We start from the raw sequence: 16,276 nt of genomic DNA on the forward strand, positions 1-16,276 counted from the left end.
GAAACATGTTGAAGGAGTAGGAGAGGGCCTGGCGGTGCGTGATGTGCCAAAGTTTGGTTTTGTGAGTTTGCAACAAAGCTTGTTGGATATCAAAGGATAAAAACAGTGGAAGTGTAGCCTGTTGTGCCTGGATACTGCAGGGAGAAACGGATTCCTGTAAGTGTGCACCCCATAGCTGGTGAATGATCTGTATGACGGCCTAGAGTGGTAACATATGTATGTGTACTTGGGATTTGTATAGCTCGGTGCTGGATTCAAGTTTGTTCTTTTATTTGCTGTAACTTTACTACAGATACAATTTCTGTAAACTCCTTAGTTTTGGAGTGGTGCCAATTTGAATTGTTTAAATATTTTTTTGAATAATTTGACTTAATATATCCCTTTGATACAAATGAAAAAATTCTTTTGAGAGTTCTTTACTTCATCCCTGTTTCACTATTTAATTTTCCTATGATAGAGCAATGCAGTGAGCGAGTAGGAAACCCTCATAATGGTCAGGTCGATGAAGTTGGAAGCTCACTGCTTAAAGTGGAGTTCCTCCCAAAAATTGAACTTTCGAACCTCCAGGGGGGAGCAGATACCTGTCTAATACAGGTATTTGCTCCCACTTCTGGCGAAAGATCGCTGCAGATCTACGCCATATCCGGCCCCCCTGTCCCCCCGCTGTCTTCTGGGAGACACACAGGTCCCAGAAGACAGCAGGGACCACTCAGAACATGCAACTCACACATGCACAGTAGGGAACCAGGCAATTTTTAGTTTTTAGCCGGAACTCCGCTTTAAAGCGGGGGTTCACCCTAAAAAAACATTTTTTTTTTCTAGCATGCTATCAAGCATACTAGCGCGATCTACAGTACGCCTTTCTTTTATTTTTTGGCGCCGTACTTACGGTTTACTGCCGTAGTGAAGTTTCAGACTCCCCGCGGGGAATGGGCGTTCCTATGCACAGGGAAGATGATTGACGGCCGGCTATGGCGCGTCACGCTGCCCGAAGATAGCGGAAATAGGACTTGCCTCTTCATGGCGCCTGCGCAGTCAGCTCCGATGTCTGTGCGCAGGCGCCGTGAAGAGGCAAGTCCTATTTCGGCTATCTTCGGGCAGCGTGACGTGCCATAGCCGGCCGTCAATCATCTTCCCTGTGCATAGGAATGCCCATTCCCCCGCGGGGAGTCTGAAACTTCACTACGGCAGTAAACCGTAAGTACGGCGCCAAAAAAAAAAAGAAAGGCGTACTGTAGATCGCGCTAGTATGCTTGATAGCATGCTAGAAATGTGTTTTTAGGGTGAAACACTGCTTTAAGTACATAGGGCTCCCTTCACACTATGCTATTCTGTTATAGTGCATTACTGCATCCACAATAACATGCTACATTTCAATTGTTAACCCATTCATTTAGAAGTGGTTGACAGCGCTAAACTTTTTTTTTTCTTTTAATATTTACCACAATGCGTGTTATGTGTATATTGTGCATTGCATTTCTAGAATGTCCCTATAACATTCATTAGGATTTGGAAAAATGTGTGCTTTACTGCAACTCATAGGTGAGAAACCAGCCTTAAAAAAAAAAAAAGCACCAGCCACTCAAAGATGACATCATTTAAGGCTAGGTTCACATCTTTGTGTGTGGCTGCAGGTATTGGAATCAGATCAGTTCCCGCACCAGCACCCACCTGCAGCTAAATTGCACTGCTCGTAGGAGATACGCATTCATTCCGACTGACACCCCCACGCATCTCACCCCTCAGCTCGTTTGCGGGTGCAGGAACAGCAAGAAAATCACATGGTCAAAAAGACCATGCGATTTGCCTGCGGCCACATTTTTAGCGGAAACACAGGCACAGCAGCCCATTCATTTAAATAGGCTGCCATGCCCGCGCAAACGCAGAAGTGTGAACCTAGGATTAAGGTGGAACTCCCCCTTTAAAAAACCTTCATGTGTTCCCTGTACGTATTCTTTAGTACTAATCGGTGTATTTACAGTTGTTGTTTTATTTATATTACACAATTTTCTGTACCTTTCTGCTGAACGATGTTTATGATTAAAAGGTCTTGTTCTTTGTACTGTAATGACCTACTCCCAAGTTATACCGTGTGTTACTCTTTATAATTCCAACTATGGATAATTGTTAATGTACTCTGTGTTTTTCTTTAATAAAAATATTTGAACGAGAAAAAATCTTCATGTGCAACTACACAATGACACATATATGTAGCATTTTGACATAATGATTTATATGTTGTACATGGAACAAATGTGATAATAAGTTGTCTGGTAACTATACAAAAAAGTCTTTCTCTTCTAAACTGAGTTCTGTTTATGGAATCTGTTACTTTTCTCCATATGATATGAGCAGCTTATCCCTGGGTCCTCATTCACTTGAGGCAAACTAACGAGTACTACCCTGGAGAGCCCTATTTACCTGCACAGAGATGCGTAGGGGTCCTGCGCATCGCTGTGCAGGCAGTCCCATTGGTGTCAATTGATACTCAGCAGCTACATTGACACAGACACTGCTTCTAATCTGACATTTGTGCGAGTGAACGGCCCCGGGTGCAGTGTATGTTCTGAGCCGTGCAAACACACAGATTTCATATTGGGAGCAGCGTCTCTACCCATACAGCCGCTGCGTCCCAGTTGAAATGAGTGGGACTGCCTACAAGGAGATGCATTGAACCCCTGTGCACCTTCATGCGGGTAAACGCATCCCTCCAGGAGCGTACGATTTAGTACACCCCATGTGAATGAGGCCTTGGTAATACTTTGTATTTTCTGAATGGTCTCAGGCTTGTGTTTGTTGTTTCTCTTTACGTTATTGTTACTGTTGTTAATTTGTTATTCTTTTTGATTCATAACAAATAAATGTGTGTTTCATAAATATAAATATGACTCTTATTTAACCTTCCTAGCAGTATTCCCGAGTGTGGCTAGGGAGGAGTTTTTCATTACCAAAAGCGGTAACCCCGAGTCACACTCGGGATCGCATTGCAGTATCCTAGTAAAGTTACTTACCTTGTCCCCAGGATCCTGCAATGTCCTCCGGCAGTGTCTGCGGCAGAGGCGTAACTAGAACCTTCAGGGCCCCGGTGCAAGAAAACATGGAGGGACCCCATGACCTCCGGCCAGGACCCTTCCCACTGATACCAGGGGCAGCAGGACCTGGATAGGAGGGGGGAAAAATCCCCTCCTTTGTCCTCCTCTCGGAGGGAGAGGATGAGAAGCAGACTTTTAGTGGTTGCAGGAGAAAAATGGAGGGGATTTGTTCCTCTAAATGCCCCCCCCATCCAGGTGTTTAGGGGCAACATGTGCGCTATTTAAATTGTGACCCCTGTAGTTACGCCCCTGGGATGAGTGGCAGCAGTGGTGGTGGGACATCGGATCAGTGGCAGCAGTGGTGGTTGGGGAGGGATAGGATCGGGGGTGGGGGATGGGATGTGTGGCAGTGGTGGGGGGGATAGGATAGTGGCAGCAGTGGTGGTTGGGTGAGGATGAGGATCAGTGGCAGCGGTGGTGGTGGGGGGATGTGATCAGTGGCAAGGGTGTACCCCTCTTGGGGTATGGAACCTTCACAGTGCAAGCCACTGTGTCGCTCTCTGGCAATTAAACCAACCTTTTTGCTGTTCTAGTTTTTCCACTCAAGCTCATGTACAAGAGAAAAGGCCTCACATAGTGTTTTATCATTTTTTTAAAAGTTTATTGATAAAGCTTTTAAAATGGGTACTCACACTTTAGTGGAGAACAAATCGCTCGTAATCCTATTAGGAAGTGTTGTGGCGTTCTGCTGCTCGACCGGTTTCGTCTACTGACTTCATCTGGAGCATGCAGGACGCCTCTATTACTTCCTTATTTATGGCAAGTTATGACTGCATTATGAGGGGCTCCCACCATCCCTGTGCTGTGCTCATTATGAGGGGCTCCCACCATTCCTGTGCTGACTTCCTGGGTTTGTAGTAGCCCGTTAATTCGTAATTTGTGTCTGAAATTCAATTTGGATACGTACGAAAGTTCATTAGGTTTGTTAACTTTTCGTAACAATTACGAACATTCGTTATGAGGGGCTCCCACCATCCCTGTGCTGTGCTGACTTCCTCCTGGGGTTGTACCCCTGCTGTGTTCATTATGAGGGGCTCCCATCATCCCTGTGCTGTGCTGACTTCCTCCTGGGGCTTTACCCCTGCTGTGCTCATTATGAGAGGCTCCCATCATCCCTGTGCTGTGCTGACTTCCTCCTGGGGCTTTACCCCTGCTGTGCTCATTATGAGAGGCTCCCACCATCCCTGTGCTGTGCTGACTTCCTCCTGGGGCTTTACCTCTGCTGTGCTCATTATGAGAGGCTCCCATCATCCCTGTGCTGTGCTGACTTCCTCCTGGGGCTTTACCCCTGCTGTGCTCATTATGAGAGGCTCCCACCATCCCTGTGCTGTGCTGACTTCCTCCTGGGGCTTTACCCCTGCTGTGCTCATTATGAGAGGCTCCCATCATCCCTGTGCTGTGCTGACTTCCTCCTGGGGCTTTACCTCTGCTGTGCTCATTATGAGGGGCTCCCATCATCCCTGTGCTGTGCTGACTTCCTCCTGGGGCTTTACCTCTGCTGTGCTCATTATGAGAGGCTCCCATCATCCCTGTGCTGTGCTGACTTCCTCCTGGGGCTGTACCCCTGCTGTGCTCATTATGAGGGGCTCCCATCATCCCTGTGCTGTGCTGACTTCCTCCTGGGGCTTTACCCCTGCTGTGCTCATTATGAGGGGCTCCCATCATCCCTGTGCTGTGCTGACTTCCTCCTGGGGCTGTACCCCTGCTGTGCTCATTATGAGGGGCTCCCATCATCCCTGTGCTGTGCTGACTTCCTCCTGGGGCTGTACCCCTGCTGTGCTCATTATGAGGGGCTCCCATCATCCCTGTGCTGTGCTGACTTCCTCCTGGGGCTTTACCCCTGCTGTGCTCATTATGAGAGGCTCCCATCATCCCTGTGCTGTGCTGACTTCCTCCTGGGGCTGTACCCCTGCTGTGCTCATTATGAGAGGCTCCCATCATCCCTGTGCTGTGCTGACTTCCTCCTGGGGCTGTACCCCTGCTGTGCTCATTATGAGGGGCTCCCATCATCCCTGTGCTGTGCTGACTTCCTGGGTTTTTAAATTCATCATAACGAATAATCGTAATTATTATGACAATAATAAAATGATATTAACGAACATTCTTATTTTGTCCAATTCTGAATCTCCCATTGACTACCAGTACCAGTCTGAGCAGTCTGCCACCCCCGAAACAAAATTTGTCAACGAAATTTTGTATAAAAATCGTAAGAATAGAAATTCGTATTTCGGAATGCTTCCGAATGTACGAATTTTCGGACATTCGTACAAATTTTCGATTAGGTACGGAACGAATCGCACATGTCTATTGCTGGTCATGCTATTACATATAAACTTCTAGGTCCTGATGAAAGTGGGCAAAGCCTAGCCCCCAAAACATGTTGGCCTAAAATGATGTGCCCCTTTGATTCACCCTCTGATCCCTAGATACAGTAGTGAGCTCGAAACTGGCTTACATGACTCTGCAGGATTTTCTACGCTTTCTCAGTTTCGATATTTCGCTCTTATTGGCCTCATTCTGTTCACTCAGTTCTTCAACCTCTCTAATCTTCTGGTCAAGTTCCACTTGCATTTTTCTAAGTGCAGCCTTGTGTTGCACCTCCATTTTCTCAATCTGTGTAACTTTGTTTTCAAGTTCTATCATCATTTTGCTCTCAATAACATCCATTGCTTTCTTTAGATACTCTTGGTGAAGATCCTTCATTTGATTTTCTGATATCTGCTTATCTGCCTCTTGCAGGCACGTGTCCAGGAGCGCCACAATTCTGCTCTTTGTCTCCGGGTTCCTCTCACAGGTTTCCATTGTGTAATTCTCTATCTGAAAGATGTGTTCTGCTCCAAGTGCTTTAAATTTTCTGTAATGGATTGCTGATTCTGTACTGTGATCTCGAACCTTGGTCAGAACAATAATTGGATAGATGCCTAGAGAATAAAAGTATAAGTAACAGTTAATTACCTCTAGAAGCCTAATATTGCAGAATTTACATTAACCACTTCCTTACTGGGCACGTATACCCCTTCCTGACCAGGTGAAATTTCAGCTTCTGGCACTGCGTCACTTTAACTGACAATTTCGCGGTCGTGCGACGTGGCTCCCAAACAAAATTGACGTCCTTTTTTCCCCACAAATAGAGCTTTCTTTTGGTGGTATTTGATCACCTCTGCGGTTTTTATTTTTTGTGCCATAAACAAAAAAAGAGCGACAATTTTGAAAAAAAGTCAATATTTTTTACTTGTTACTATAATAAATAGCCCATTTTTAAAAAAATAAAAACATTTTTTTTCTCAGTTTAGGCCGATACGTATTCTTCTACATATTTTTGGTAAAAAAAAAAATCGCAATAAGCGACTGGTTTGCGCAAAAGTTATAGCGCTTACAAAATAGGGGACAGAATTATTATTAATTTTTATTATTAATTTTTTTTACTAGTAATGGCGGCGATCTGCGATTTTTATTGGGACTGCGACGTTATGGCGGACACATCGGACACTTTTGACACATTTTTGGCGCCATTCACATTTATACTGCGATCAGTGCTATAAAAATGCACCGATTACTGTATAAATGTGACTGGCAGTGAAGGGGTTAACACTAGGGGGGCATGGAAGGGGTTAAATGTATTCCCTGGGTGTGTTCTAACTGTGGGGGGAGGGGGGTGACTGGGGGAGGTGACCGATGCTGTGTCCCTATGTATAAGGGACACAGATCGGTCTCCTCTCTCCCTGACAGGACGTGGAGCTCTGTGTTTACACACAGAGCTCCACGTCTTGTCCCTGTAGCCGCCGATCGCGAGTGCCTGGCGGACATCGCGGCCGCCAGGCACGCGCATCGGTATCTCAGGAATGCGGCGGGCACGCGCGCGCCTCCGGCGGCACTCGCGCGCCCTCTAGTGGCCTGGAAGAGCGGAGGACGCATATATGCGTCCTGTTAGAGATTTAGAACCACCCTGCGGCCGCACATATTCGTACGGCCGTCGGGAAGTGGTTAAAGAGAACCTGTCACCATCTTAAAAAATTCCACTCAAAAGCACCGAAAATGTTGGTATTTTAACCACTTCAATACCGGCAGGGGTCAAGTCCTGGGGGAAAAAGTGTGGGAACTCCCACCCAAGATCCACTCCCCCGCCAAAAAAAAATAAAAAATGATACGCTCATATTTTTGATACGCTTAATTACTAAACCGCATGTTAGTTTTTTTTTTCGATCCACTGTACCTTAGTAATCCTTTATGTTACTGGCCGATTCCTGTATATAGATTCATCGGGTAGTGTGCGGGTATTCCGTCACTTCCTCGATGCCGCAATGTCTCCTGGGAGCTTTTGTCATTGTTCCCAGGAGACTTTGCGGAGTTATCGCGGGATTTAGAAAGAACTTTAAGCAGTGACTCGAGCTCGGGCGGCTCGGCTGCTCTAGTCAGGAGCGGACTGACCATTGAGGGACTCGGGCACTGCCCGAGGGCCCCATGCCACTAGGGGGCCCCATCAGGGTTGCCAGGCTCAGTAAAACCAGGAACAGTATGTAAAAATCTTTTTTTTTTTTTACATCTGTCCCTGATATGTCCAAAATCGACATGCTTTTGATGTGAAAATCCTAAGATTTTAGCTGCCCCGCCTCTGCACTGCCTCCTGGCTTGGTGGAAATCTGTAAGCCCTGGGGCCCCATAATCTTCTATTGCCCGGGGGCCCCATGAGTTGTCAGTCCACCCCTGGCTCTAGTCCTACAAAGAGAACTGCGTTCTTGCTGTGAAAAAGTGCAGGGACGCCGTTCCCACGTGTTTCCGCAGGACTTGAGCCCTGAATTTTCAGCTTTCAGCACTGTCACGCTTTGAATGACAATTGCACGGTCATGTGACGTGGCTCCCAAACAAAATTGACGTCCTTTTTTTCCCACAAATAGAGCTTTCTTTTGGTGGTATTTGATCATCTCCCTAGCACAGTCCCCTTCCTCCTTGCAAGTCATAGCCCTAGTCTCATCTGGAAGGGTATAATTACTCTCTGTGATGGCCCAGCTACTCCATCCCTCTCCCCATCTCCCAACATACCCTTGAAAGTAGCAGCTTGAGAAGGGGGGAGTGGAATACTATAGAGTGTAATTTGAGTCATCTAGGGCTGCTGACATTACAGCCAAGATGGCGGTGCCCAGAAAAAGTCTTGGGGTTTTTGGTTATATACACAGATTTATAACACTAGCATGTCTAAAATGTGTTAAATGCAGATATAATCTACTGCAAGGTGTTAGTTGAGTAACAAATAATGATATATTTGGGAGGAATGCAAATACCGAACATGATGTAGCACCCTGATGTTTAGGCAGGGTTGTTCCTAAATTTACCTGCCAGGTGTAGTTACCTTGGCTCATTGTTAGGGATCAATTGATTTCACCCTAAATCTGAAATTGCTGCACTTCTCTCTTCTGCTACTGTGAGGCCAGGTACCTGGTGGCATTAGATAAGACAAGGGCAAAGCAAGGACAGATTAGGAGTATTTGGGGTATCTCAGCCAATGAGCAGTGCGTACCCGGCAGTGAAGCCACAGCCGGGCGCCCACAGTTAAAATGCCGGCGCCTCAATGAGGAGCGGGGCTTTGTACGCCCGCATCGCTGGACCGTGGGACAGGTGAGTGGTTGATTATTAAAAGTCAGCAGCTACACTTTTTGTAGCTGCAGACTTTTAAATGGCTGGAACTTCGCTTTAACCTCTCCAAAATAAGGTAAATCCCTACTTAGACCATTGTCACCAAAACAAATTTTGGATTTACGCCTCATAATAGCAGCTTTAACTATACGCCGGAAAAAGCCGAACGCAAACGACGTAAAAAAATGCGTCGGGCCGACGTACGTTCGTGGATCGCCGTAACAAGCCAATTTGCATACTCAACGTGGATTTCGACGGGAACGCCACCTAGCGGCCGCCGAAAAATTGCAGCTTTGATCCTACGGCGTACTAAGACGTACGCCTGTCGGATCTAGCCGAGATGCCGTCGTATCTTGTTTTGTGGATACCAAAACAAAGATACGACGCGCAAAATTTGATCTTTGGGGATCTGCCCCTATAACTTTTGCGCAAACCAATCAATATATACGCTTATTGTGATTTTTTTTTTTTTTTGCCAAAAATATGTAGAAGAATACGTATCGGCCTAAACTGAGAAAAAAATAGCTTTTTTAAAACAAAATTGGGGATGTTTATTATAGTAAAAAGTACAAAATATTGCTTTTTTTTTCAAAATTGTCACCCTATTTTTGTTTATAGCGCAAAAAATAAAAACCGCAGAGGTGATCAAATACAACCAAAGGAAAGCTTTATTTGTGGGAAAAAAAGGACGTCAATTTTGTTTTGGAGCAACGTCGCACGACCGCGCAATTGTCAGTTAAAGCGACGCAGTGCCGAATCGCAAAAAGTGGCCTAGTCTTTGCACGTTTTAATAAGTGTCTGGAAGTTACCCTCTGAAGGAATGTTATATATTTTCCCATTGTGGACTGTTGCTTTCTCAAAAACTGTCAAGGCTATAGAATATGCCACTTCTGAGTTGTTCTTGTGAAAACCAATAGTCTATGTCTGCTAAGACTACCTTTAAAATCTTCATGTGCCTTCTAGGAGATCTTCTACCAGAGAAACAGATCTGCAGTAAAGTTGTCAACAGCCAATACTATCATCAGCATCGTTCTGCAATTCTTCGCCTCCTAACCAGGGCCTCCTGACCCCAAGTCCTGCTGGCAACTTTAAAATGAAAAGAGGGTTTCTTGCTAACGACATGGTACTTTACCCGTGATTCTGTGGGCGTCTCTGATGAATGGTTCCAACTCTGCGTATCGTTCTGATGTAACCAAACTCTCAGCACTGGGGCAATCAGAAGAGAGGAACATGTAAGACAGACTTCCTAATATTGCAATAATGATCATCTGACACATGTAAAAACTGTGGCAAAAATACACTTCAAGTTTCTTTTCCTGGCCTGTATTACAAAAAGTTCAACTCAAAGCCGGAGTTCACCCGAAATTTTTTTTTTAACATTAGATTGAGGCTCGTTTTGTCAAGGGGAATCGGGTGTTTTTTTTTAAATCGAAGCAGTACTTACCGTTTTAGAGAGCGATCTTCTCCGCCGCTTCCGGGTATGGTCTTCGGGACTGGGCGTTCCTATTTGATTGACAGGCCTCCGACGGTCGCATACATCGCGTCACGAGTAGCCGAAGGAAGCCGAACGTCGGTGCGGCTCTATACGGCGCCTGCGCACCGACGTTCGGCTACTTTCGGAAAATCGGGACACTATGTATGCGACCGTCGGAAGCCTGTCAAATAGGAACGCCCAGTCCCGCAGCCCATACCCGGAAGCAGCGGAGAAGATCTATCTCTAAAACGGTAAGTACGGCTTCGATTTAAAAAAAAACACCCAATTCCCCTTGACAAAACGAGCCTCAATCTAATGTTAAAAATTACGTTTTTGGGTGAACCTCCACTTTAATTGTCTGTTGTGATCAGCATATGAACATTCCCTCTTTTTCAGATGATCTCAGTTATGTCATGTCAAATCATTCCCTAGTGTCGAGCCAAAGAGTGACAACATTTTGCTTTCAGTGTGGGTACCTTGGCACCTAACGCATGATTGATCCATATCTCAAGGGTTATCCTATCATAATTAGATGGTATGAAATTTGTCCAGTCCAATGGAGCCGGTTCACACAGGTCCGGGTCGGCTACAGTCTGCATTGAAAAAGGGTCCTGTGCGTCTTTGGGTCCAATTCAGGCATGAATTCAGGCAAAAATTCAGACCTGATTCGCACCTGCACCAGGGACACCAGGCATGAACCGGTGGTTGCATATGTTTCCTATAGATTTACCTTCAACTATGTTGTTTAAGGGACTGCCTGATTTCATACAAATTGAAATTGTTTAGGTTTGACCTCATACTGTATTATATGGTTTTAGTAAATCGTACAAGAAAATTGTATAATGTATGACCAGCCTTAATTAGCCAACTGCCGCCGCTGAACAGTGTATTCTGGCAGCACAGGCCTGCTGCCACTATACAATAGCACAGCGAGAAGGATTCCTCCATCAACCTCACTTGTGCGGCTGTGAGAATCTTTTTTATTATTATTAGCCCTAATGCCCCGTACACACCATCACTTTATGTGATGAAAAAAAATGACGTTTTTAAAAACGTCACTTTAATTGACCGTGTGTGGGGGAAAACGTTGTTTTATGTCTTCTAAAAAACGACCAAAAAAAATTTAAGCATGCTTCAATTTTATGTGTCGTTTTTCAAAACGTCAACTTTTACTTCACAGAAATTGACCGTGTGTAGCAAAAACATCGTTTAAAACAACGTTTTTTCACCCGCGCATGCCCAGAAGCTACTTATGAAGCGAGCTTCAATGGAAAAACGTGGTGGAACGTAACCTCGCTTTGCTAGAACATTGTGAGAAAAACGATGGTGTGTAGGCAACTTCGTCTTTGAAAATTGAAGTTTCAAAAACGTCATTTTTTACTTCACAGAAAATGTCGTTTTTTTTCATCACATAAAGTGATGGTGTGTACGGGGCATAAGGCTGTAAGCTGCTGCTAGTATATAATTTATGTATGCATTCTCTGGCAAATATTCATTTTATATATTCTCTGGCAAATATTAACTTATATATTCTCTGGCAAATAATAACTTTATATATTCTCTGGCAAATATTAACTTTATATATTCTCTCTGGCAAAAATGTACTTAAATCTCTCTGGCAAATATTAATTTATATTTTCTCTCTGGCAAATATTAATATATCTCTCTCTAAAATAATTAAAGTACCACCGTCCCTGTGAGTTTGCACGCAGAACGCATACGCAAGTCTCGCCCGCATATTTAAATTGCGTTAAGTTTTTGAGAATCGTGATCTTTATTCTAAGCAAAAGAATTGTGATTCTCATTTTTCCCAGAATCGTGCAGCTCTAATGGAAACTCAAATAATTCGTTCCACAACCATTTATTCATATGTTCTTCAGTTTTAGTCCATATGAAAAGATTATAGCAATGTGATAGGTTGTGTAACCATAAAAAGTCCATCCACAAATGGAAGCCTCCACAGGGGGATTAGAAGAAAAATTCAGAGTATAAAAGAAAAGGGAGTCTCCTCCAAGTGTAGCAATATGTTGCTAAATGTTGTGCCGTCATTAAATGTAACAATATTGCGACACTTAGAGGCGCCTCTCTTCTCTTTTAGGCTGCATTCACACCTATGCGACAGCGGCGTACGGTGTACGCAGCGTATTTTGCCGCGAGTGTGTATCTTTTTTTTTTTTTTTTTAGATTCTTCCCATTGCTGTCAATGGGCGAACGCCAATGTCTTCTGAAAAAAAGGGTCCGGGACTTTTTTTCAGGCGACATGCGTTTGGCGTCTATGAGATGTGAACCATCTCCATAGACAGCAATGGGAATTCTCCCCTCTAGCGGCAGAAGCGTCCGGCGTCGGGCGTTTTGTCGCATTGGTGTGAATGGAGCCTTATACTCAGTTGTGACATGACACTACTTGTATATCAAGACATCGCTTGTATATCAAGTCAAAATGTATTAAAAATGTCGCTCTCAAACCAAGTTACACTCATACCAAGGTGTTACTATACAGTGTTTAGGTGTGACTGAGTCCTTTGCATACTGTGGAAGATGCAGTTACCTGTAAACAAAAATTGGAACAATCACCTCCTTTTTCTGATAAATGAAAGCGAGAACGGCATTTAAATTCTCTCTAAAGCTTCGATCCCATTCCACCCTATCCCGGCCTCGAAATTGACCTATAAAAGAGAAAATAGAAGCATCTGTCAAACTTGCCTGTCAAAAATGACAAATTCTGCTAGAGAACGTTGGGGTATTCCTCTTCACTCAACAGTTAAAGAATGTATGTAAACCCAACATTTTATATTCCTGATATGTGACTGTTGTACAATGTACTTGTATGAGAAAGTATCCTATTCTCTTTGTATGAAATCTCTGGTGTCCCTGACAGTCCCTTTCCTTTTTAAAAATGGCCACCCTAGGCTTGAGAGCACAGTGTGATCAGTTCTCTAGCTGTAGAATAGCAAAAATAGTGCAGCACTAAAACAAATGCCCTATTATATACAATATATAAAGTCCCAGTAGTGAATATGTGACGTTACCAAAAAAGAAATCTCTATATGCAGAGAGCTGCTCCAATGATAAGTGTAGTGTGCCAAATCACTCACCAGAAGAAACCAAAATCCAGCATCAAATATACACATTTAATCTGTGTTACAGAGTGATCCTCCATTGTGGTGTCCCTCCAAAAATCTAAACACTTACCAGATGCATAGCTCCCAACTGTCCCGGATTTCGAGGGACTGTCCCTGATTTGGAACAAAGTCCCTCTGTCCCTCTTTCCTCCTCATTTGTCCCTTATTTTGGTCTGAACCATACAGTTGTAAATAAAATACACAATTTATCTTTCAAAAAAAGTTTCCCATTGCTAAACCTTTCATTTAAATTCTAAGTTTCTGCATTTGTGAATTTCAAAAGCCAATATAAAGTAACAGTAGTGATAAAAAAAAAAGCCCTTGTGGGTTTAACTAATTTTTTGGGGGGGTAATTCTCCTTTAACCACCTCATCCCCGGACCATTTTGCTGGTCAATGACCAGGCCACTTTTTGCGATTCAGCACTGCGTCACTTTAACTGACAATTGCGCGGTCTTGCGATGTGGCTCCCAAACAAACACCCCTCAAAAGCCTGCTTTTAATGCCAGTTTGAATTTAGCCTTAAAGTGATACTAAAGTCTTCTGCTTGTTTAGTTAAAAATAACAAACATGTTATATTTACCTGCTCTGTGTAGTGGTTTTGCACAGAGCAGACCAGATTCTCCTCTTCTGGGGTCTCTCTTCGTTACTCCTGGCCCCTCCCTCCTGTTGAGTGCCCCCACAGCAAGCAGCTTGCTATGGGGGCACCCGAGCTGAGCCGCAGCTCCCTGTGTCCATTCAGACACGGAGCTGCGGCCCCGCCCCCTTTCTCTCCTCATTGGCTCACTGGCTTTGATTGACAGCAGCGGGAGCCAATGCGGAGGGAAAGTCCCGGGCAGCCGAGTCTCTCGTGCTACATTGCTGGATAAAGATGGGGCTCAGGTAAGTATGAGGGGGGCTGCTGTACATAGAAGATTTTTTATCTTAATGCATAGAATGCATTAAGATAAAAAACCTTCTGACTTTACAACCAAGGTGGCACGTGGTGTTTATATAGAAGCTTGGTCATTTATTCTACACTGATGTGGGGAAAAGAAACATGGAAGTCATAGTCACCCTTCAATGTCACTTACAGAACTGAGCTGTAATCTCCACCAACTCTTCCTTGCTCATTTTGTTCACTCCTCGGTTATCAGTGATGACAATTTTATCTGCCAGATGATAATCTTTTCTCTCCATTGTGATGGGTTGATTGGATTTCCCAGCTCCGGCCACGTTCTTAAGGTCTTGGTCTTTGGCCTCGCACACAAATGTGTTAATAAGGGAGGACTTGCCATGTCCTGGCATCCCAAAGAGCTGCAGGCACACATGCTCATACTGGTGACCCGGAGAATAGGTGAGGAGCTTCTCTAGGATGTTATGGTCAGTGGTAGGGTCCTGCATGGTTCCTGGACACACACAGGCAGAGGAGATCCAGAAATCTGAGTGTGACAAGAAATATCAAACAGTAAAAGCAAAACTTCTATGGAGAATCTAGGACACCTTTTTGGAGACCTGAGACTGAATCCAGGGTAGTTATGCAAGTGAAGCCACCATTTTACTGTCCAAGACATGGACCTGAATCTCAAAATAATGTTTGTGGAATTGTGAAATCCATACCATGGAGAATCCATGGAATCAATGTCAACATGGACCTCAATCTCAAAGGAGTGCAAAATTCATACAATGGAGAATCCATGGAACCCGTGTCAACATGGACCTAAACCTCAAAAGAATGTTTGTGGAATGTGAAATCTATACCACAGAGATTCCATGGAATCCATGTCAACATGGACTTGAATCTCAAAAGAATACTTTTGGAATGTGAAATCCATACTACGTAGAATTCATGGAACCCGTGTCAACATGGATCTGAATCTCAAAGGAATGTGAAATCCATACCATAGAAAATTCATGGAACCAATGTCAACATGGACTTGAATCTCAAAAGAATGTTTGAAGAATGTAGAATTTAAAGAGCAAAAAGAGGCCCAAACCAATATTCGTACTGGTTTAAGATTAGTTCCTAATAAATTGTCCAGTGATTGAAAATCTTAGATATTCCATAGTGAAGCTCAGTGAAGTGTTCCCACTGGTCTCTATTCTAGAGGAGCTTTCACTCTTCTGTCTCCATTTCATGCATACAGACACTTCTAGTTATGGACAATTTTGGTACAAAACATTTTGTCACTAGCAATTGTAATAATCTGTATAGCAAAAACAATTATACAGTATATATGAAAGAAATGGTAAGTCTATGGACAGTCTATGTAAAGCTGATCACCTGCTATACCCTTCTTGGTCAAGAAGAAGGAAAATAGCTTCTAATTTCATATTGGCAGGTCCCAGTATTGCAGCGATTCCTGCAAGATTAATTAGAGCTCCCTCTTTTTTTCAATATTGAGAGTTCCACCCTGCTGTGCCCTAAAAGACAGATAACAATGTGCCTTAGAATGTTCCTTACCAGTAGATCCAGTGATTTTGTGTGCAGAAATGTCCAAGACTGAAGCAAAACTGACAAGTGCAGTAAAGGAAGCCAAGGTAATCAAAAACATATTTTATGAAAGAAATTTGCATAAGAGAGGGTGTAGTGCCAAAGTCCTTAACAATTACCTTGTAATGACATGGCCCTGTATATTTCTTCCTGCTAAGCACAGCATGTAGCTAGAAATTTACAGGTCACATATCACAAATCACTTGGATAAAACCCAATGGTATTCTCACAGTGTACATAGTGCTATGGTCTACATCTTAATAAGAGATACGTGTATTTATACTGACAGATAAAAAATAAATACTGTATCAAATGATTGTGCATGCTCCAAAAAAAATATGCTAAGCATAAGGGACCTCAGGCCTGAGTAAAGTCTGACAATTTGTCTTCCCCAAAGTAGAAAGGACTTCTGGGTTATGTCATACCTACAGTGCCTTGAAAAAGTATTCATACCCCTTGGAATTTTCCAAATTCTTTCATGTTAC

At 43.7% G+C, this 16,276-nt stretch overlaps 1 protein-coding gene across 1 annotated transcript; it reads right to left on the minus strand.

The window, feature by feature from the left end:
* Window positions 1-5,390: 5,390 nt before the first annotated feature.
* Window positions 5,391-15,936, minus strand: LOC120943126. Its single transcript, XM_040356247.1, has 5 exons — window positions 15,762-15,936; window positions 14,392-14,739; window positions 12,746-12,863; window positions 9,856-9,929; window positions 5,391-6,013 (listed from the first exon to the last, which is right to left on the minus strand). The coding sequence occupies exons 1-5, from the start codon at window positions 15,850-15,852 to the stop codon at window positions 5,544-5,546; spliced, it is 1,101 nt and encodes a 366-aa protein (XP_040212181.1). The 5' UTR covers window positions 15,853-15,936; the 3' UTR covers window positions 5,391-5,543.
* Between the last annotated feature and the right edge of the window lie 340 nt (window positions 15,937-16,276).

Source organism: Rana temporaria, chromosome 6, assembly GCF_905171775.1.
Source record: "Rana temporaria chromosome 6, aRanTem1.1, whole genome shotgun sequence".
Taxonomy (NCBI): domain Eukaryota; kingdom Metazoa; phylum Chordata; class Amphibia; order Anura; family Ranidae; genus Rana; species Rana temporaria.